Source organism: Nothoprocta perdicaria, unplaced genomic scaffold (assembly GCF_003342845.1).
Source record: "Nothoprocta perdicaria isolate Ctin4 unplaced genomic scaffold, notPer1 scaffold_0, whole genome shotgun sequence".
In the NCBI taxonomy this organism is placed as follows: Eukaryota; Metazoa; Chordata; class Aves; order Tinamiformes; family Tinamidae; genus Nothoprocta; species Nothoprocta perdicaria.
The window spans coordinates 7,457,918-7,482,075 of record NW_020454092.1 but is presented as its reverse complement, the minus strand read 5'-3'; the positions used below and the strand labels follow the sequence as shown (position 1 = coordinate 7,482,075).

Genomic DNA, 24,158 nt, shown 5'->3' with positions numbered 1-24,158 from the left:
CAAAATGAAGACTGAGGGATTTTGTTTCGTGATTGGTCTAGGCTTTTGGATGCCTGAAAGACTGTTTGCTGTGTTGGAGGGRTATCATAATGTTTAATTATGGTTATGAATGACTCCCGAGATCTTTGTTCAGAAGTCAGCATAAAATGCACGTGTATTAGTTGATGACTATGTTGCATTCATAAGTCAGCAGGAAATACTACATCACCCAATCCATCCTGCCAAATATCACAATTCACTGATACCTTTGGGCCGAGACAGTGGTAGCGCATACCAAACAGTAGAAAAACATTTCTCAGAAACATTATCTGATCTTGCAGATCTATAAAAATTTTTGCTTCCTGTAGGGGATCTAATCTAATTCAGAGCTTCCTCCAGTTTGGGGTTCTCTTCTTTCTCTTTCTGAGGAGATGAAACGTATGATTAAGGGATCTCAGCTGATATCACCAAACTGCCAAGTCCTTGCCTTCAGGATCTAAACACTATCTTGTTTCACAGGGAAGCAATAAAGAGATTTTTCTTTCTTTACCTTTTGCAACTTAGCTCTCCCGCAAAGCTGCGTGCTGTTACATAGCAACATTTGCTTTTACAGCTCTGATTTGGCAGGGAATCGTGTGCCCAGGAACAGGGACAGGCATAGCTCTCTAGGCTGTCACAGAAACCAAAGCAGGTCTGTGACTTGGAGAAAAGAGAGGRAAAAAAAAATTAGTCTATATAAAGGAATTTGTCTTTGTGCTCTTTCTACTCTCTCGTGCCCTTAATATGTAGGCACATGTCTGGTGGGTATTCAGCATAGTCTCCTCGTTGAGTTTTACTTGGATTTACATCTGCAGCGTGTCAGACATGCAATCTGGCAGTTGGCGAAGGAGCTTACTCGTCTCCACCTCCTGCCGCCTGGAACAGCCTTATCAGTTCTCACTGTCACGCTATGGCTTAACTGCAAATGTGTCTTTGAAAAGTAAAATTAAATTGCCCTGAACTGCGTTTTTGTATGTCCTTGCCAGCACCTAGATTTCAAGGAGTTTGCAAACATCAGAGTAGATGTCAAAGGAGTAACTGGCTTTTTCATGATGCTGCACAATAGAAACTTTTGATCAGTAATTGAAAGTGTCTTGTAATTTCCCCATCTCTACTGGAGAGATATTCACATAATGAGAGCAAGTATGACATTGGCATAAATTAGGAAAACCATCCATGCTTTCTGGCATGACTGAAGACTTTACTACAGCTCCTCCTTTGAAGACTGAGGAATAGTCCACCTGATAAGGACCAACAGAGGCTTGTAGGCCAATAGTAAGGTGGGAAGAAAACTTGGAAGGAAACTCTAAGTGCACCTTCTGTGTTCTGTGAAATTGAAATGACATTCAAGCCTCTGGGAATCTAATTTCTGTTCATTTTGGAACATCTCAGGTAATACATAGGAGAAGAGTATGTGTATAAGGGGAAGTACCTGTGTGCAAATGTGCGTTTATTTACACTGTTAGCAGACAAGATGTTTGAAGATATAAAAACACACATTAGCTGATCAAGCCCTCAGCCCTGACTGAATTTGCTCAGGTTTCTAGTAGCAATAGATTCACTGTGACGCGCTCATTGAGGAATTAACACAGTGACGGCTCTATCAGCAGGATAGCTTGCTTTACATTCCTCGGTTGACAGTCTGTCAAGCCCACAGTACATTTGTGTAGGCAGGGACTGAGAAAAGATCAGTCCAAGAGCAAAATCAAAGAAATAAGAATGCCTGGCTTGCTTTTCCTTTATTATTCTTTATACTTTTCATTTTCCAGTAGAATTCCTGCACCATGTCACTTTGAGTGTTCATGTCTAATGTCCGTGCTAAACTACACCTCTTCTCTGAACTTCTTCCATGTCCCTTTGAGGACCCACGTACTTTAGGACTTGCCCACGGGGATCTYCACGTCCTCTTCCTGTCTCCTCTCCAGCCCTTTCTCAGTGCAGAGCTGAGCTGTTCACTTTCTCCTACCTAGACACTCCAGACACACGGGTTTGACCTTGCCAGTGACTCTCTGCATTTGCGTTTTACACCTCCATTACTAGGCTGGAGAAGACAATGTTGTCCTACCTGACAGCATGTGGCCTAATTTTTCTGAATTTAGACTGCAGAACAGGCTTAATTCTTGCCTAAGACATCTTCTTCATGGCAATTCAGTGATGTTTTCTCTTTGAACTGCTTTTCTCAAGCACCATTTTAGTTAGTCTGTGCAATTTTAAAAGACTTAAATGAGGCTCACTCTAATAATGTAACATAGAGGTTTGTCAGTCCTGTTTGCATAGGGAGAGATTTAGGAGCCATTTTAAAGGATGCCTTATTGTTAACAACCTGCATTTGATTAAAAAGCAGGTGTTGTGAGCAGTAAGAAACCTTCTGCATGGAAAGGCAGCTTTGGCATCTAGCATTCAGGCATCCGTGATGAATGGAAATATCCTGATTTGGGACCCTTTACCTCCCTCCCCGTATATGATCCCCTCATGACTGACAGGATAATAAAGTACGCTATGGCTACCAAGGAAGAAGCAATAAATGAAGGGAGAGAGAAAGGGTTGCGTCTCCTCTTGTCCCGTTGTGCTTTTCTAAGTTTGCACCATAGCCAAGAGAGCAAGCAATGAGAAAGACTCTGGAAGAAATCCAGGATAATTCTAAGACAGCAGGAAGAAAGTGTGCAGTCTGTCCTTGGAATGCAGTTCATATGTCTGTCCGTCCGTCTCTTTCCATTTTTTCCTTTTTTTTTTCTTTTTTTTTCTTGTATAATGTTTCTTGAAGTCTACAGAGCAATTCTGGAATTGCACTTTTTTATGAGAGATTTCTTCATGTTTACATGGAGAACAATTCTGTCAGTTCAAATTGAATAACTATAGTGTATTTTACTGATGTGGAAAGTACTCTTGATGCACAAGAAGCTTGCACCAAGGATATTAATGAAGACATGTAGGATAAGTAAATGAAGTGTAAACCTAGATGTTAGATTTTTAGCGTGGAGTCTGAAAGACCTGAATTTTAATGTGTTCTCTGACAGTTTTTTGTTGTTGTTTATTTTTTTTTTGTTTTATTCTTTTTTTGGCATTACTCTAGGCAAGTTATTTGGGTCTAGATCTCAGAAAGACTTGATATTGTTGATTTAAAGATGACTTGCCTAAATATTGAAAGTGTGATTATTATCCCCGCCAAAAGCCAAACAAGAAAGGGCATAAGGAGTGCTCCTACTTTCTCTTGGAGTATTGTGAGAATTTTTACCTTAAAGTTTGCAATGATTAGCAAGATATACCTTAGGTAAGTGCTTTTCTTTAAAATTAATGAGCATGTTTTCAGACAAGTGTGTTCAGTCTTACTGCATATACTGGCTCGTCAGTCTTGCAGCTTACGCTTGTTGAGATCAATTAGTTGTGCAAAGATACCTCTGCCATCCTTGTATCTTCCTTTTTTTTTTTCTTTTTCTTTTTTCTTTTTTTTAATGTTTTTCAAGAAGTAGTTGCCTAGGAAAGTTGTCCATCAGTCAGATGGAGGTAGTGAGATCAATGCTGTGAACTGGCACTGAAAGAGAAATGTTTGCTTAACCTCTGTAATCTCTTACATTGGGACTTTTCTTTCCAAAGAACCTCTGAGGTGGAGTAAAGATGGTGATACCTTTCACTCAACCTTTGCATTGAACCCATGTTCTTATACCACAGTAATGAAGAAATCYTTCATTCGGGGAATTATGCTGTGAATATAGGAGTTTGGAACTGGATAATTTTATGAAATACCCAAGTATGTCAGAACTAGATATGTCCTAATGACACCTCAGACCTGAGACCCAATCATAAAATTATTCATACACAAAATATGAAGGAAATAAATATTCATTTTTTTGTGCATCTCAGCTAGCATTTCCTAATCATGAGTAGTGATATTTTTTTCTTTTTTTTTTTTTTTATTTGCAGTGCTCAGCATACTGTTAGCAGTGAATAAATAATAGCAATTAGAAACAAACAGCTGATCCATTGCTCTTTATAGTAATGGCCATTAGCTGTGACAGCAACCTGTTCACCATCTGAGAAAGCAGTGCTGTTGTCTGGGCAAAAAAATGTGCCTTCTCCCTCATTAGAGCTGCAGCAAGGAGTTCTCATCATGCTCCCGTTTGTCTGCTTCATTCAGCTGTCCCACTTTGAAGAYCATGGGCTCCATTAAAGCCTAACTGTCTTACTGACATGAAACCAATTTTCCCTTCAAATTTGGCCCCGTGCATGAAGTGACATTTTCCTGTTCTGGAGTTTGGAAGATATGGATCACAGCAGCGTAAGTGCTGCTGTCCTCAGCTGTCCCTGTCTACTGTGATGCTGTGTATGTGAAGTAATGGTAATTTGCCTTTCTATCTACACTTTTCTTTGAGTATAGGAAAGCATTTAGGATTGTCATCTCTCAGTTTTGTGCAGGTGTTCAGTTCATTTGTCTCCCATTCTTCATCTGTGTGAAAAAGGTTTGTGCAAAACAAGGCTCTTAACTGCAGATCAGATGGAGCAAGTGAATAGGGCAGAGCTCTCATGTTCTCATCTTCCTTTAATTGCTCTGATCTCTCCAGGAAGACAGAGGTAGTGTGAGTGTGCACAGGAATGAACAATAGAATTRTTTAATTATGTGGTGTAATCAGGGAAAAAATGTAAGCACACAGACAAGAGAGGGTAGAGTGAACAAATTGTACTTTAGAGTTATCTTCATTTAAGTTTATCAGCAGGTTCATTTGGGCCTATCAGAACAAGGGATGTTTAACATCTTCAGACAAGAAAGGAGGGGAAAAKTGCAACATAGCTTAGGCGTATCGCCCTTCTCAGCCATCCAGGTTTCCTCCCCTTCATCTCTGAAGTGTTGCTGGTATTTGCTTTGCTGCAGCACTTGGCTCTAAAGGGAAACGTGCAAGTCCGAACCTGACTTCTATGTCAGATGCTCAGATGCCATGCACATGGCCCTGTCTTTCTTGTACATAGATATTTTGAGAGAAGATATACTTCTCTGAGAATTTGTGCAGTGCATTCAGAAGGGGTTATCTCAGACATGATAGTTTGCRTCTAGGTATAGGTCTGAATATAGCCAAATGCTGCAGCCAAGGCTTCCCTGTGTTCTGGCATGGGGAGAGTTTTCCCAGGGTCCCCAGTGATGCTCATTCAGTGCTGGAACTAATCTCACCATTGGCAATATAACTGCTTTTTAGCCCTGGTAGCTAAACAGAGCCCATCACTCCTCCTCCTCCTGTTGCCCTTTATAAAGGGCAAGAGAGGTTCCATGAAATTATGAAGGAGCACCCATATTTTTGGAGAGGACCCCTTTTATAGTTGATAGGATCAGACCTACAGTTGCAGAGTAGGAATAATCTATTTTTACTGTAGCCATGTAAGGTTATGTGTTCTGACCAGACTAGATGTTCAGGTTCTTCCAAGCAAAGATAAGTAGCTGAAGGTAATACTTTCAGTTCACTTTAGATACCCAACTCTGTTGGAACTGATCATATGTTGTATATTCTCATGCTTCTTCTGCCTTGTGAGCTGCATCCTGTCTAGCCAAGCATCCAAACTGTTTATTCTCTGCTGCTTTCTTTTTTGGTGGCTTAGAACATGTTTTCTTGGCTTATTTTTACTAAAGCATCATTCAATGACAAATAAATTCAATTTTTTTTTTTTCCCGATGATGATTTGTGCGTAAGAGTTGAGCTTCTACACAGATTCTGTGATACCTGGTAATGATTGAATGCGCACTGCAAACTTTTCATCATCTTGGGTACTCCTTTGGAGCTTTTCTACTGTAGAGGTTGCTTTCAGGATCAAATTGCTCTGTCAAATGTACTTGAAATTGAACTGTGGTCCGTAAGATACTCGGAAGGAATGAACACATGCATGCATGAACATTCACAGAACATTATCTCCTATATCTTGTTTCTGTGGCTAGCCAGGTTGGGATTCATATCTAAAGCCCATTAGATTGGAATGATGTATTGGCCTGTTTTTTTTTCCCSTAGGAGGAAATCGTGGGCTAGGAGGAAATTTGGGCTAAAACAAGATGCAGATACACATATTTTCTCATTGTATCATATATAAATGTCTGTCTCTTCAGCACAGAAAAATATTAACAAAATTTTAATACTAAACTTAATTGAACTCTGTCAGTACCAGTCAGGCTTTTATAGGTCTGTGCATGCTTCCTACTACTGTAGCTGTGCTAGACTTTTTAAAAATCATTTCCTGATTCATATGCTGCATGTTTCTTTATCCAGGATCTTAATTCCATGTTCTCCTTTCTCTGTCTTTGATTTGCCTAAAAAGTTTAAAATGACATGTCTAATTTACAGCATGTAGTAATTCCAGTATATTAACATTAATAGTGCATGAAAAATGCTCCCAGTAGCTTAGTCTGCAATCAGTAGCCATTTTCTATTCTTCTTTTTGCCCAGACTGTGTCATTTAATGAAACCAGAATGTTGGCAGTGGCACTTGATGATGGAAAAGGGAAGATGATAGTGGTTCCTGGCTGTCCTTTTTCTCAGTTTTCTATTATTGAGCCTAATTCAGGTCTGACAGGTTTGTTTTACTGAAGAATTCAAGCCAATGGTCAGACATTTTCGAAAATGGAGAGAGATCTGAAAAGTGGTTCTGAAGAAAACGTAACATCAGTTCCATGATAGGGTTATCTTAAGCAGGAAGTTTTAGCTGCAGATTCAAATGGCCAGTATGAACCTTAAAATTAGCTACTGATGTGAGTACAGCATGCTGTCTTCTTGAGAAAATAACTGTCTGTGTGCGTGCAGAGATAGGCTGCAAAGAAGTGAAAGKTAACTGACAGCTTGAGTTAACCAAGTTCTTCTTGGTCTTCTTCTTGGTCTTGGCACAGGACATAGGCTTCTTTCTGTTGCTCTTTTCCATACTCTGTTAGAGTCTTTATGTACCCAAGCTTTTCTTACCTCCCGTTGCCTCAGTGCTCTCAGGCAGAGTTGCTCTTTTTTGATTCCAGATGAAGCTCTTTAGGTGGCCTGAGAGAGTTTAAAAGACTGTTTCCCACAGAGCCATCCTCATCACTGAATGCTGAAGTTACAGCGATGGTTTGGTTCCTTGGGCAAGTTTCTGCAATAGTGTCTCCTGTTTCAATTGCTTTTGGCTTCCTTGCTGGTTGTGAAAAGTTAGTGTAGGAAGTCTGTTTTGCCATTGTAGGTAGCTGAACTGAGGGGAGTCCTCCAAGCACCRAGCATTTGCCAGGGCCTATTTCCAAATCTTATTTCCAAGAGCCACTAGATCCAAAGCTCTATCTGCTTTCTCGGTCCCTTCCTTCCCAGTGGACACTTACATTCTGGATTCAGGCAGAGCAMATCAGTGTTGCATTTTGTTTACTGTCTCTGTGAGACAGGCAAGGGACAGCAGTCAATCTGCAGAACATTAGATGTACCTACTTAATAGAGGCAGAATTTTATTGAGTGAATAATTCCATCCTCCTGCTGCTGAAGTAATCACCTTATCTACAACCAATGCTTCCAGAGGGAGGAATGTTCTTTCCAAAACACCACCCTGGGCAATTCATTTTACTTCCATACAAAGCTCCAGAATCTGCCGGACCATATTGTACTACAGGTTGTCATGTTTTCAAAGGATGAAATTTATGTTCCATGAAATATGCCATTGCCAAAATTAATAGGTAAATGAACAAAGTGAAACAGACCATTAGAGCCATTATAATATTGTAGTCATTGGGTTGTGGCACAAAAGCAAAAGCTAATGGGTAAACATAACCGTAATACAGCGATAGGAGCTATCAATATGTAGTACACAACTGTGGCAACAGAGGAAGGCAGTTGACCGTATGAAATATGATTTAGCAGACAGCCCAATTGCAGGTAATCATTCTTAAAACAGTGCTTTCCTTGGGTAGGGTATTTTTGTTGAAGGAGAATGATTAATGACATCTATTTTTTCCTGTACTACTGGAATTTCATTTCAACTTCACTTYGATAATTTTCATAATCCGTTTTCTTACGTTACCCTGGACAGTWACACTGAGTTTTTTTGTGTTTGAAAAAAATGTTCCTGAGACATGAACAGATTGTTCCTGAATATTCATGCAAACAGGAATTTAGCCAAAGGTCTTCAGTGTAAACATTCACTCTGCCACCTTGAAATCTTTTTTGATGCCCTTGTTTTTATTTCTGCTCTAAAACAATGCTTCATAATTTTAAGTGAATACACAATACCTAATCAAGATAAACAGTTTATAGGCTGAACTGTGCTTGTATAACATGATTAAAAAAAGGTCTGAGATTAGCGAACATAGTCATAACATTCGGCTAATGGGCAGTTCAAGGAAGCTAAGCTACCATATTGGATGAATCAAYTGAAAAAAATACAAAGCTCAAAGATATGCAGGATCAACCCCAATGGATTCAGTATACTTATTTATGCCAACAGAATTGTGAATTATCACCTTACATATTGTATATTTTGTGAAATTCCTCTTTAGTATAAAAACAAATTAGAAACTCTAGCAAACTTGTAAAAATACTCCTATATAAAGCAGAATGATGAGTGAGTTTGTCCATAGCTTTGTAATGCAGTATCACCAGTCAAAGGTTAAACACTTCAGCACTGATTGAATGAAAAAGCCAATGCTATTTTTCTGTAATGGAACAGACAGGAATATCCTGCACAAGTTCAGCAGGGTGGATGGAGAAACATCTTTAGCCCAGGTTGCTAGGTTGGTGCAGTATAAATTAGAACTCCACCACTGACCATCTCTTGCAGGAGAAAAAAAAATGATGCAGGAGCATCTTCAAATCACTGTCCCATTCATGAGCTTATCCATGCAGGGGACTTTGGCAGTGACTGACTAAAACAGATTCAGAGCTGCTTTATTCTGCTAAAGCGGTTCCAGGAGCACAGGAGAGAGTTGGGCACTCAACTGTTTGACTTTTTCTCTCTCAGTAGGTTTTCAGTCCATGCCCACGTGACAAAATCAAGTTACTACAGTCTTTGCTGAGCAACATCTTTTGAAGGAATATGTAATAGGATATTGAATCTTAGCAGTCGATTTTGGGTTCAGTGAGGAGACTGAAATGACAAATAGCTAGCTTGGGCAGCAGCCAGCATTACTAATTGCACCCTGTATGGCAGGGCAGCCAAGGGTTTCTCTGCACAGCAAAATAAAGTTGTGCAGAAATAGCTGAGCTGTTTGGATTATAGAATTGACATAGGTGTTTTAGCATAATTTTCACCAGCACATACTTGCTTTATCTGAGCAATACATGAATTTGCACACCTACTGTTACCTAGTATGTTACTTGGACCTGGGTTTTGACATGACATGACATGACATGAGTTTTATTGCTGAGAAACACTTTTATTTCCCCCCCCACACACAAAAAAAAGGTTGCAACTAGGTAGCTGTTGAGATTTCAGTCCTCTAAATTCTGCTTCCACTAATCAAGAAAATGCTATCTTACTGTTGTTCCATGCTACTTAATGTGAGACTTTGCTATGATGAGTGTAACCCATGGCAAAACAGTGAAAACTTGAGTGCACTGAATGCTGAATTAGGTGACTAGTTGAGTGATAATATATTGCCTAACCTAATGAAAAGACATTACTTTTAAATAATGGACCACATCATAGATTTAATTATCCCAAGGCAAAGTAGTAGGTGCTTCATGCAGACAAGGTCAATTACTTTATCCAGAAGAGCCTGTTTGAAGTGTATTATGAATAATTCACAGACATAGAAATTAGGTTTGAAAAAGTGTCCTGGCTATAACATGGAGAAAGCATTCAGTTTCTTTCTTAATATATTTAAGATAACACCCAAAGGACAATTATGGCTGCTTAACTGTAAAACTAGTTAAATGACAAGAAATGACAATTGCCTGGTCACATCCACATTAGCACATTATGCGGAAGAAAGTATAATCATTGTGGCCTGTTCTTATCAGGCCTCAATGAACTGATTTCAAACCACATCTTGGTAGTTTTTACACCTGAATGTTGAATGAAATTTAATCAAAGATYGGTTCATTTTATTAAACTCTCTCAATAGAGATAAAAAAAAAAAGGATTGTTTCTGTACTAGTGCTGTTTATTTTGTTTGGTCAGATCTTCTAGTTCTCTTTTTCTTTGGCTGTGTAGATTAAGGTACAGAGATATTGAATAACGGGCATCATTTTGGACAGTCTCTGACCAAACTAAAGGTGGAACCAGAACATCTGCCTTTGCATCCTGTGCCGTATTCAGAAGATACTATAAGCACTTAATCTGTAAGCTTAAGTCTTATACTATCAGCACTAAATCATGCTGCTTCAAAGACAGTATTGTTCTAGTCTAAGCCTAGTGTTAAAGCTAAAATAATGATTCTAAATATGGTGAAAGAATATATACTCACTTGACATATGGTGACCTTAGGTGTGAATTAGAAACGCAATAAACCTGAAAGTCTGGGGAATAACATGCGCTCTCAGCATATTTTGATTCCACAGGCAAAACAATAACCTTAGCTTTCTCTTTTTGACTTTGCAATAAGTGGTAACAGCCAAGGGAAATCCCTTGGGAGCTGCAGTTTTCTAAGATGCCTGGCAAGAAGATGGCTAATTCATCAGGTGCCTCAGTTTAAGTGTCTAAATGTAATAGTGACATTTCATGGCCTTTGAGTTTACCTGCYTTATTTGCTTGAAAGGCAAAGTTCAGCAGAATTTTAGAGGGTGCTATAGAATGGAGTATCTAATGAGGCATACAGGCGACCTAATCCTGTTTCCATTCAAGTCAATGTCAAGAATCCCATTTAGTTGAGCAGGAGCAAGTCGAGGATCCTTGGCACTTTCTAAAAGGCAGTTTGAATAAAGGGCAATGAAAATTTGACACGATATCAGTTTATGTAACAAGCTGCTAAAAGTTTGAAGCAACCATGAAGAGGCAGGGAAGAACCCTTCTGTTAAAACAAGTATAGTGAAAAGCAGAAAATGTGGGAGTTGTGGGTGTTGATGTTCTGAATCATTCAGCTTTTCTCCCTGGACCGGTTCTCAAAAAAAGTTAAGAATTCCCTTTCTTTTCACTTCACACAGTTGTTGGCCTCTACCCCAGTGACTTCTGGGAAGACTTGATAAAGACTAATCTGAGCCTAAGAGACTTACTAGCTGATGTACTTATTTGCATGCATGGATGTGAACAGATGTTTACATGGTAGTGTTAAGTAGGCCAGCTGTTTGAGTCATCTATGTATTTTATTTAAGAGTAAAACTTAACAATCTTAACGCTTAAAACCTCTAGTCAGAATGCGGAAGAGAAAAGAAGCCCAAGTTCAGACAAATACTTTTTTTTCCTGTATTTTGGGGGGTTGTATCCTCTACACGCATTAGTCATTCCAGTAGTTTCCTGTGTGTCTGAATTTGCAGCATCATGCACTTGCATCTTACCTGAATCTCTGGGCATATGCACTTTATCTTCATCAGTTGTAGGTGAGAGAGAAAACCTAAGCAGCACAACCTCAACATCACCAAGTGCAGCGTTTGTCTGAGGATGAAGGGAGAGAAAAAAAAAAATATATTGAGGAGAGAAAAATAGTTGACGCTTTACTTTACAAGAGGCTGCATATTGCTGATTGTTCCTGCAGTCTGTTTTATAATGAAGCATACATCAGAGTAATGTTTGSCTTTGCATTTGTTGTGCTCTTCAAATGCAAGAACAAAAAGCATAATCTTCAGGAGTGTATTACAGTCATGAATGCATTATGTACATTTCTTAATTTGTAACTGCAAATCTGAATGGAAAAATTTCCTTTGTAAAGATGAACACRTGCATATAGACAGATGTATAGAAGGAAGAGGTTAGAGGGAGGGGCGTTTATATGTTTTTAGAAGTGATTTGTCCTTTGAGGATTACTATTGTGTTTTCTCTGAGACCGGCACTAAAATATCATGGGGGTTCTCGTTCCCTGCTGTCACTAATAGATAGTGCAACCCTCAGTCAGTCCCTGCCAGTAATTTGCTCCTCTGTCTGAGTAAGAGTGGAGTGACTTGATCACGTGCATATTAAGAAAAACAAGATTTGTGGCCCCTTGTGGTTGTGCAGGTCTCAGTATTTTGCAACTTCTCCCTCTTCCAGCCTGCGCTACAGGGCACTTGGCTACCACTGAGATCTTCCTTCTGCTTCAGGAGCAGAAAATTGTCTCTTGAGCTCAATAATTACCTGTTAGTGACAGTAAAGCAGTGGAGCCTAGCTGGACAGGTCATATTCTGTCCAGTATGGCCCGTGAGTTAATGTATGTACACCCATGTATATRTATATTGTTCTGTTTGCTACAGTTGTTGGAGGGGTGCATAGGAATCTGAGATCATTTAAATAGCAAAACTAAGAAAATCTATTTGGAAGATGTAAACTCATTGTTAACAGGATGGAGAAAAAGTAACTGCAAATTGATTAAGCTGCTTCACAGAGAAGACAGATTGTTGCCATCTTGACCTTAAAGCCAGTCACGGTATATCTATAGGAGCATCTTCTCAGTACAGTCTTCTATTATTTTTTTCGTTTATATTCTCTTGTTTTTCTCCTTGCATGCTGGCTTGGAGCCAGTTCATTTCATGGTCTTGCCTATATGTATGTTCTGCTACAGCTGCATTTTTCCAAACTGCCTAATTTCACAGCGCTCCAGCTTTCCTCAGGATGACAAATGATGCCCCTGCTGCTCTGACCAACAGAAGTGTAATTGCAGCCCGAGAAGGGGACAGCTGAACCAATGCAGCGCGAGGGTTCGGGGATGTATCCTGAAGTTGAAATGCCTGCATTTGTTTATTGTGGTCARCTCTCCCATTCTGCCACTTAAGGCATTAGCTGCTGACGTTAACTGTAACACTGAGGAAAGCAGAATTGCTCTGCAGTTGTAAACAGTGTCAGATCAGCAGTTATTTATTTGCCATTGCTCTGTGATGTGTAGTAATATGTCTGACTGTAAAGAAGTTTAATGAGTTGCAGTAATGCTACTAGTATCCTGGAGATACTGGGATACAACTTGATGAGTTGTTTTGGTAAACAGAGGGGTTTTGTGCCTTTGTCCTGTTGCTGTGCCGGGCGTCCAGACGAGTGCCTTTATGATCACTGTAAGTATGACTGAGGGGCATCTTCTGCTAACCAAGGTGTTTGGGGAGCAAAAAGAAACAATCTTGTTTAACTGACCTTGTGAGATTTCAATTCAGTAGAAATGTGGCAGAGAAGTAGGAGAAGCTAAGAACATTTTTTTTTCTTTTTCTTTCTTTTTTTTTCTTTTTTTTTTTTTTTTTTTTTTTTCTCTATTTGTCCAGGCTGCCTTGTTGGCCCCTGAGGTCTATTGCTCGATAGTGGAAGGCAGGCAGGACGTTGGGATATTTGGTTGTGACGCTGCGTAACTGTCTGCTAGAGCATTTTCAGGGAACAGAAAAGTGTCCCAAAGCAACTTCTGCATCTYTGTTGTGATGAGAACACTATCCTCTTTAGAGGCCAGCGAGCTTCAGTACCTCTCAAACAAGTTTTGTTTTTATCATCTTCACTTCCGTGGGCTCTTCCAGGGAACTCTGAATCTCTGCCATAGGACCACCTCATTGACACCTGTGAATGACTTTCAACAGGAGCATAACATGAATGAGAGGTCAAAAGAACCTTTTGTCTCCATGCAGGTTCTTTTCATACTACTGCTGAACATAAATAACTCTTTTTCCAAGTCTTAGTTTCTGGTGCACCCACACTAAGCACCCACACTAAGCACTTTATTACCTCCTTATTATAACAGTGGCAGGGTGGAACCAAGCAGAGTTGCCTTGAGACAGAGTCAGCGTTTTCTCATTGTCCTCACAATGCTCTGACTTTGCTTCAAAGTTTCCTCTGGTCATTTGTCTTGACTATCCCACGCTATTATGGGCAGGACATATCTGTTCACAACATTCCTTCTCTGCATATTTGAATAATTCTGTGAGTAGCGAAGTCACCTCCAGGAACATACTGGTCAGAACAGGACCAAGTAGAAGGAGCAATGCCAAAGCTCAAAGCAGAGTAACAACAAGGGCTTCTGAAATGTGGCACCACTTTGCTGATTCTTGCTGTGATACAGCTTAAATCTCTTGACCTCCAAAGTTTGTAGCAAATCCTTTCTCTTTTCTAGCTTTTGGGATGGAAAGTGTAGGCTCATGATTAGTATAAGACTGAAAAATGCACCTAGATTGTTCACTATAGCCTTTCCAGGGTGTTGAGTTCATTTCATTTCATTTCATTTTTTTTTTTTTTTTTTTTTTTTTTACAATACTTGCCTTTTAGAGTACAGCGAACATTGCAAACTGTGCACAGGGACACTTTCAGCTGTTTAATATAAATCTAAATAAACAGCTTTTTTTTTTTAAGCACTCTTTTTTTAATATAAATCTGCATGGGGAACAATACCAGATTTCCCTCCTACCAAAGGTGCTTATTTGCTCAAATTGATACTACAATAGGTGTCATTTTTCCAAAGGATTCTTTCCAAAGCAGAAGCAGCATGCCAATAATATGTGAGTACTAGCATCACTTTTAAGAAAATGCTTTGATTTATTTAATTAGGAATAGTACCCTCAAAAAGGTTAACAATAATAATATAATAGCGATGTTATTACCTCTTCTAAATTATGTTCTATTAATTGGAAATGGTTTTCCACTTTTATTACCATTCAGAAATTCAACATATTTGTTGATATATTCCGATTTCTTCAAGATCAGTCTAAGCCATGAAAGTCAGCAGTTGTCAGACACTTACAGGCATCAGTTTGTGGTTACAGTCCAAAAAAGAGACTCTGTGGAAATGACATTGTCTCAATGACTTTCTGATCAGATTCACACTGTGTAAGTAGATGATATTCTCTGTTAACCTTTTGGTATCAACGTGGGAACAGAAATACAAGGTGCTTTCTTGTTGTTTTATGAATCAATATCACTAGTAAGGATTCTATATGCCCCAGTCTAGTTTCTGTTATTCCTATAGGCTGTCTCCACAAATACACGGGGAATAAAATTAACCTGCTTTTTGTGGGGAGTAATCAAACCAGAAGACACCAAATTTCAGTCACTAGTGATCGTCTTGGTGCAATGTTAGCAGAAGAAGAAAAGAAGTAATAAGAAAGATATTTTTATCATTGTTAATGTTGGAAGTTRGAACTGCATATATAGGAAGCAGTTCAGTTGAGTAAAGTAATTCCATTTTTACTCAGTCGTTTTCCAAAATAATTTGCAGGAGAGAACACTAAGTCTTAATTATATGTGATCCCTCGATACTGCATTGCATTCTCACAAGAACTGGAATGTTATGATCCAGTTTTATCTTCTGTGATTTTTTTTTAGTTATTAACGAAAACAAGCTGTTGTTTATTTACCATCAGTGATTATTTTTGCAGTTATGGAGAAGAACTGCTTAAGAATGAAGAACCATTGACTTGGGCTTTTTATTGACACACCACAGGTGATATCTTTGAAAATGCTTGTCCTGGTGCAAGAGGCTGTGAGTAAAGACTCAGGAGTTCAGTGAGCAATGCAAGGGCAAAAAATGATGGCATCATGTTATATCCCTGTTCTTTCTGGCTAAGAAGATGGGGAGAAAAAAACTCCAAAATTCTCCCAGTGAACAGGACCTGATCCTCTGGTGGCCCAGGCAAGGTCCTGATGGAGTCTAATGTAGTTTATCTGTGTTTATTATTGGTTCTGCTTATCTCCGAGGCACTAAAGAGGATGATCTGAGGGCAGATCTTGTGTCAACACAGAGTCTTATGTGGCAAGATGTGTGTTGTCATTGGCCTATCTTTTAAGATAATGCAATATTTGCTGATTTGAATTTACTTGGAGATACAGGCTAAATGGAGAATATAGGACAGGAAAAGGGGAATGAAGAAGAGAAAAAAAAAAGAAGCAAAAGAAACAGTTGTGAAGTGAGGCTGAACTGAAATGTGGAAGATAAGAGACAAGATAAAATGCTATGTTTCAAGAAGACAGTGATCTCCGTGTCCCTGTGAGCTGAAATCTCTGCATTTTTGTTTTCAGTGTGTTTGTGTGGTTTTTTTTTTCATCCTAACCTGCATGCCTAATGCTCTTTCCATAGTTGCTCTTGCTGGCTGGGTTCCCACTTGAGTCTTTCAATTATCTTGTCATTTGGCCAGGAATTTATTGAGAAAACAGCCTCGCCTGAACTGGCAAAGGAAAATGCAAATATTCACAATATTTTCAGTCATCCTTGGCCTTCAACAGAGGTGTTCGGCAGGCATAAGATTTTAGTTTGCATGTAGATTCAATCTGCTTCAGCATATAGAAGTCCTTGAGCRTAAATTCTTTACTACAATCCCCCATGTCTGTCTCCCAAAATGATGATGATATTGTTTTTTCTGAAGTGCTGTAAGATTAGGATGTTACAACTCTGTCATTGCATCTCACCAGTTCTGCTCATCAGCCTTCTCTTAGATTTAGAAGAATGAAAAGTCTCTTGTTTGTTTACCTTCTTTCTGACCATTCTAGCCTGAGGTTGTGTTATATTAACAGCTGCAGGAAGAGCAGCACGCACTATGTTAGCAGGTGCTCTGGAGGAAGGTGCAGGTTCTCTTTTCTCAGAAATAGATCTRCAGATAAATGCTCTGCACTTAATGTTTTTTGTTTTCTTTTTTTAAAGTGATTTCTTCAACCTGGGASTCTGTATGGCAGCGCATTGGCAGCAAAACTGAATAATGAGAAAGAAACTGTCCGCAAACTAGCTGTTTTTGTTTTTTCCTTGTTTTAACAACATATAACAAAATAACTTTAAAATTAGGAACAGACGCTTTGGCTATTGCATTAAATAACATTTGCTTGGGAATGGTTCCKGCAGTTAGTCGAGGTATTTTTGTATAACATTCATGCTTTAAATCAAGATTACAGAATCTGGCCAGAAACTGGTATTAAATTGGAGGAGAATCTTAAATATATTGTCTAACAGTATTGCTGCTCAGTACAGAATAATTGTATATTAACTATTGAATATGGAATAGTCCCCTCATTTTCTCACAATCTTGACCAAAATTGCTGCAAGTATTTCTCTTTATTGACCAAAGATGAAAAGAAAAAGAACTAGAAGTTGGTTGGACTGCAATTTAATTTCTAAAAGTTCTCATAAAAAAGAAGACATATCATGATTAAAAATGGGAGAGGAGGATCATGGTAGAGACTTGAAAAGAAAAAGAAATATTTTTGAATCACATTTTTTCCCTTCATTCTTTTATCCTTTTCTCCAATTTTTCAAGAGCTAAAGGATTATCTGAAAGCAAAATTTGTCCTCTTGATTCAGAACTCTGGTTGACAGTATCATACATATATATATATATATATATATATATATATATATGAAGTAAATGTGTATATAAAATGCCATCTGCTAACTGCCATTATTTTCCTGAATATTTCACATGACATTCAAGATATCAGGTGAGCTATTTGTAAAATTTGATATTGCTGATATCAAATGTGGTTAGTTACAGATATTATTTTATCTTTCTTTTTACAGATAGTTTTTATCTCTGAGCAGGAGTGAATAATTGCCTTTGATTCCTTTATCAAATTCTACAATCAATATTTTTCCAGTTTTCCTTGTCTCAATATGCATAGCTTTCCATTTAAAAGAAAATAGCGTAGATTTAATTTGCCCTTTTATCAGTAAGATATATATTTGTGTGTATATTTGTATATGCATGAAACAAATTCAATTCTATACTTAGCTCAGTTTGAGAAAAAATTATGAATGTAACTGCCAAGATAGTGTTTTTTCAATGCAGTATGTTTTTCAACAGGAAACTGCAAGTAAATTGACTTTCTGAATTGTGGTGGAAGAGACCTTTAATTAACTTGTTTCAGTAACTCAGGCACCCCAGAAGATTTGTCTGTGTTGGGGGTATGCAGCTACTGGAGACAGATTTTAGGTTTATATAGCAGAGGAGTTTAACATGGGATTCAGTTTATCCTGTTAATATTTCTATCATTAGATTTTGTTTGAAGCAGTATCAAGAGCCACCTGGCAGATTATGCAGACAAATCTTCACCAAATAGTCTAAATAAAACATTGTTAAAATGCTTGGCTTTGGTTTAGTTCATGTTGTTGAAACATTAGAATGCTAAGAGTGCTTGTCTATCTAACAGCAAGCTGACTCCGTGGAAGTTACTCTGGATTTATAAACACAATAATTTATTTGTAAATGCTTATGGCGTATGCTGCTTCTCCATTCTAGCTTACTTTCTCCAGCTTCTGGCCTGTGCAATTATTCCTTTGGGTGTAATTTGTACAATTTAAAATGTGAGCAGGCATAAAACCTCTAAAAATAACTTTCTAGCAATATCTGTACCTTCTAAAACATGAAAATTGGTGAGAACAATCAAGGATTTAAAAGGGAGATTTACGAGGACAGATCCTTCTCATAAGCTGGTAGAGGGGTGCCGGATACACGTTATGCCTTTGCCCCAACCAAAACTGACAGATACACATTGCAGGTGAACATCAGCTCAAGGCCCACCTCCTTCTAGGGATCCTTGGAAGCAACTTCCATGTGTCCTACTGCTCGCTTTGTAGCCTTCAGTCCCTGTGCTCATGAACTGTAYGGTCTCTTTCAGCCTCACTTTTGCTAAACCGTATTTTATTGAGAGTACTAATAATGAGCAGTTCAGTTAAGCACATGGGTAGAGCAAATATCAGAAATCAGCTCAGGAGTTGACATCCAAAAGGAGCTTATTCTGAATGCTTTGCAGGAAGGTGGAAAACCCTCTGTCAATCTTTGTCAATGTTCTGCAACTGAAATTGGCTTTTCAATATCTCATTCAGGCAATCAGGTATATTTGATCAGTAACTGTTGAATAGATTAGTAGACCACAGGGGACCAGACTGTAGAGACAGRTAGAGAAATGGTCAAGATGGTTGATGATAAGACTTCTTATTCTTCTGAACAGCTCAGTGCCAGCCTTAGCTTCCGCAGCACTGTGAACAGGCAGGGAGCTTGGTTTGATACAAAATACTGTCTCCTAACTCATTTCTATTAAGAATTTTTTCAAATTATGGTAAAAATAGCAATATAAATGTCACAGCTCTGTGTGGAAGCTTCAGAGCAGCAGCATCTCAGAAGGATTTATTATTATTGTGCTCTATACAAAGTGTAAAATGCCTTGTTTGAGGATTTTGTCATCAAAATTTAAACCTTACCAAGGTCACTTGACCAATATGAGGAGAAATAGGTTGGAAGAAACTGATCTCTATTTCTTTAACTGGGGGATTCCCTCACTAGGGGCTTGTTTCTTTTGCTTTTTAGGGGATTTTTCCTCTTTTCTCCTTCAGAACTACAGCATTGTGTACAGAAACAATTATAGCAAGTTGTAGTGAATTTTGTGCCAGTTCTAACCAGGAAAAAAAAAAAAAAAAAAGAGAATGGTACTTTTATATGTGCATTATGATTTTGACTTCTAGACTGAATAGTGTGTTACAAAGTGTAGAGTAAATACAGAGTGAAGAGTTAGCAGCACTTTTTATCAAATGGATTTTTAGCTTGGAAATTTTAAGGTGTAATTCTTCTGACAATTGGCACTTCTTAGTGTCAATTCTTCKGATCCATGCAATCATTACTTTCTGAAATTGTGTTTACACTATGATCAGCATCTTTGATTGTAGGTTGTGTTCTCTTCACCACAGAAAGGAATTTTGTCCKCTTTGGCATTTAGGAGGATTGTTAATCTACATGCAAGGTGACTGGAGAAGGGAAAATAATGAAACGAATCTATAGATATTGAAGAAAGAATGTTAATCAACACCTAATCTYACTAAGGGGCATGCTTTAGCTCTGTGGCAGTATCACAGTATAGACTTTACTGGGAGGATTCCAGSATGGATTGATTGTCGTTTCTATGAAGTAATGCATTACTTCAGCATTACATACATATGATATACAATATGCATTCCCAGAATTCCTCAGCACTTAAAATAGCAAAATTCCTGTGGATTTAAATGTGTTGCTAAGTTGCTCTGAGATTTCCAAAGGACTAAAAACTAAGCATGGAGTTAAAGGGCTTTGAAAAATCAGGGCATAATTTTCCCCAATACTATGATAGATTTCAAAGGACAAGTTATAGAGAAAGAATTTATTCATCTTTAAAGTGGAGAGGTGGCAGAATTTATCTTAATAAATAAAAAAATTGAAAAAATACTACTTTTAAGAGTCTATTCCCTTGGCAATCCAAGATTGTTCCTTATAATGTTGAATGCTCTGATTTTTTAGCACTATATTTAGTTTCATTTTAAATACTTTGACTGCTTCTCTAATCTAAATCATAAATCTGTATGCGTATGTGTTTCTTTGGTATTGCTCAATAAAACAGATACAACAGGATCTGAAAAAGACATTATAAAACTACTCTTAATTCCTGTGAATGGTTGTTTATTTCACTGTTGTACTTAAGTGTAATGATTTCTGCCAAAAGAAGCTAAAAGGTAGGTTGAATTTGATTAATGAATGCCATTATTTGCTGATAGCCTGTAGAATTTATCTTTATCTAAATATTTTTTTCCAGAACGAGCACTTCTAAAATTAGATTAAGTACTTCGATACAATGTCTATTTCAATTGCTAGACAAATCACCCTTTTATTCAATATACATTACTATTCTAAGCTTTATCAAGTGATTTCTTAGGAACGTAGTGTAGGCCTGTCTCATTGGCCAAAGTAATCAACTTCTGCAACAACATCAGCTTAAAAAGAAAGTAATGAAAACATAAGTGAAATGTGGTGACAGTAATATGAGATCTAAAATGAGTGTGCATATTTTCAGAAGATTAATTTTGAATCGTGTTTTTCTAATGAGTATCACTGCTTATTGGATCAAAATCCTTACATCCTAATTGTTGGTATTTTGAGAATGGAGTTAGGTTTCYCTTTCTTTTTTAAAGTTCAGCAGTYTAAGCTTAGAAGGAAAATAAATAAAAATTCATTTTGCCAAGTGAATCTAACAATCATTTTAATTATTCCATTGCACTTTAAAGTTGACCTTGATTGCATTTCGTATTTTAGACTTTCTTGCTTTGTATAATGAGGGATGTTCCTTACTAATAATGTTAGTAAAACAGAAGAATAAATTGATACATTTTTCCACATTAGTATTTCAGTTTATTTTTCTAAGCTCTTGTGATCAAAAAATCTTGATATGACAATTTTGCTAAATTTTGCCATCTACCTGCATGTGAAACTGATTACATTTTTTGATTTAGGGATTAAGAAGAAATTATCTGAGCTGGAAGGCAAAGTCAATCTTAACAAAATGTTAATCCATGGATTTCATTATAGCTGAATCTGCTTACTRTATCTGACTATTAATATTTAATATTTGATGTAGAACAGCTTATGAAATTTRAACAAAAGCTATCTTGGTTTATATAAATCCATAGATCTTACTGCTGCTGTAGGTAGAAAATGAATTCACAGAGAGAAATTAATTTCTAAGTAGGGAATCTTTTTCACACTTATCTCCTACCTGAGCCCTTAATCTAGGACATTTCAGTGTTTATGGAGCTCTGCCTTTGCAGATTGACCCTCTGGAGGGGATTTTAAAATAATTAGTCCTGCTTCTTTAGAAACTAATACAAATTTTGTTGGTTTTTTTTTTTTTCAACTGGAGCTGAATTAGCACATTRGAAGATAAATCTGTGGGTTTTGTTTTTGTTTTCTGAAGATAGTTGACTTGTATATATGATGGAAATGCAAAAATCTTGATCTAATAGCTAGAATTTACTTCACATTGGGGAATCWGGGAAAGTCTTCGGCAGTAGCAGGTGGTTCAAGGGAGCTGTGCAGTGTTATTCAAGGCATRAGGAGTTCTCAGACTTCTTCAGTGATCAGGAGTTCACTGTCATGTCACACACACACAGGCCAAAGACATGTTGGAATCATGCTTTAAAAGTCTTTGTTGTTGAAAGGCTGCATGATTCTTATGTGAATATGAGACCTTAAGGGAAACAAAATCTCCTTTCTAAACTAAAAAGTATATTAATTTTTTGCTCAAGCTTCCAGTTCCCCAGAACACACACAATAATAGAGGAAAACAGTGACACCTTAATGCCATAAGCCATGGTTTTCTCAACAAGCACCCCGAAACATGGAATTCAGCCAAAGTTTATGGTTTSTTACTTCTGTAGTCTTCCTGTTTTCCACTGTTTAATGTCCCCTTCTATGCTTCTTTTCATGCTCAGGAGAATCCARTTCGCTTATGACGTTCTGTTTCTTTCTCTTTCTTTTCTCTTTTTCCCGCTTTCCCTTTCATCCAGATGGAACACCATTTACTTGGTGGGTTGGCCGTGCCAATGAAAAGCATCTTTACTGGGGAGGATCTCTTCCAGGCATTCAACAGTGTGCGTGTGGACTGGAAGAAAGTTGTCTGGATATGAGATATTTTTGCAACTGTGATGCAGATAGAGAAGAATGGTAATAATTTTAACACATGTATGGTGGTGTCTTTGTGAGATCTCAGAATGCATAGTAGAGCAATAATTCTTTTGCTTGTTTACAGCTGGGGAAACTTGAATGGTTTGAGTTTAATCAAATGAGTTGGAGTTTAATCAAATGAGTTGGAGTTTAATCAAATGTCAAGCTAGAATTTAGACTTTAGATTACATCTTAAATTTCTTATCTGAAACAAGGTTCACTACAGGATGGATTGTCTTCAAAGACCTTTTTGCTTTTGAGTGCTGAATCCAGTGTTTTTATTAGTTTAAAAAYGTTCTTTGACAAACTAAATGATTAAAAGAGTGCCATGGGTATATTTGAGAGGAGAAACTTCACGTATAGTCAATAGAATTCTAGTATGGGTAGCTAAGAACAAGAAATCTATAGTACTAAAAGTGCTTATATTTTTCTTATGGAACTGTGTGACTGTATGTGCCTGAATTTTCTTTTATATTCATTCCCAAGCTCCTAGTGTCTGAAACAATTTTAAACAGTGTAGAAATACAGGTGAAAATTCCGCTTTACCCTCTGACGTTGGTAGATCATTGACTCATAAGAGTTGCTGTCCTTGCTCTAAAAAAAAAATATTTTAACTTGGAGTTCTTTAGAAATTAAGAATAATGAAAGTGGACAAGAAATATAGTAGCTTAAATAGGCCACTGTGTTTGAAATAGTGTCTGAACTGTGAAATCTGTGAAAAACTTCACTTAAAAGTGAGTACTYACTTTGTTTTGACACTGTAAGGGCTCTTAAATCAAGAGATTCATCCCAAAATTTTCAGGAATGACTTGTCATTTCAAATGGTGCACTTTTTTGGATGCTCAATCTGTGGCACTTGTAGGAAGGCCTCCTTTGCAGATGGTGGGATGTGTTTCCGTGGACCCTTTGCATCCTGGGCTGCTGTTCCCTTCCAACAAAATGTAACTGCAGTGGTGTTCCTTCAAGAAGCTTTGTCTGATTTTTTGTTTGTTTGTTTGTTTGTTTTTGAATGCAGTGTGTATGGAAGAGCCTCACTGTGCCCACTAATCTATCTTCTCTTCATTGTTCAATTAACAGGGGCACTTTGGTAAAATATACACGAGCATCAAATGAGTCTAGTTTTACTGGGTGCCTGGCTCGGTTCAAGTTCACATTTTGCTTAGTTCTGTACACCACCACTACCAAAGCTGAATGGGACATGTGATGCTGGCAGACTGTTTTGGTGATCACCTAAGGCTGCAGCACTRTGTCAGACTAACCAGTGCAAGGTGAAAACTAATTGTAGTTTTGTAAGGTTCCAGCCAGACTTCCTAAAAGAATGAGACCTAAGCAAGTTGTGCTATGTGTATGTTTCTCTGTTACCTGCCCCTGCCTCCCCAACCTTTTTGAATATATTTCAAAAATATATAATAGAGAAGTAGAAATCTCAGATGTATTAGAAACTGCACATTCTATTAATTTTCTTTGCCAAGTTCAGGAAAAAAAAAAAAAAAAGCCAATTAAAACCTGAAAGAAAGGAGTTAAGGAAGAGTAAGCTTACAGTTTTCTTAGATATCAGAAAAAAAACACATGGGAGAAATGTTGAAAATCTGGCTTCATTAGCTTTGCTGCTTATAGAACAGCTTGTTTCTCCTAATTTCATGATAACAGGGTACAGATAACAGTTTCCTCAGTTAAGCTTATTGTTTGTTGATT

At 37.7% G+C, this 24,158-nt stretch overlaps 1 protein-coding gene across 2 annotated transcripts in view; it reads left to right on the top strand.

Annotated features, from left to right (window-relative positions):
- Positions 1–24,158, top strand: part of CNTNAP5 (contactin associated protein like 5) — a 250,433-nt gene that overhangs the window by 176,413 nt on the left and 49,862 nt on the right. For both annotated transcript variants that reach the window (XM_026053914.1, XM_026053907.1), the window contains exon 14: positions 22,307–22,463. In XM_026053914.1, the coding sequence (XP_025909699.1) occupies positions 22,307–22,463 (157 nt within the window). The remainder of the gene's footprint in view (positions 1–22,306; positions 22,464–24,158) is intronic.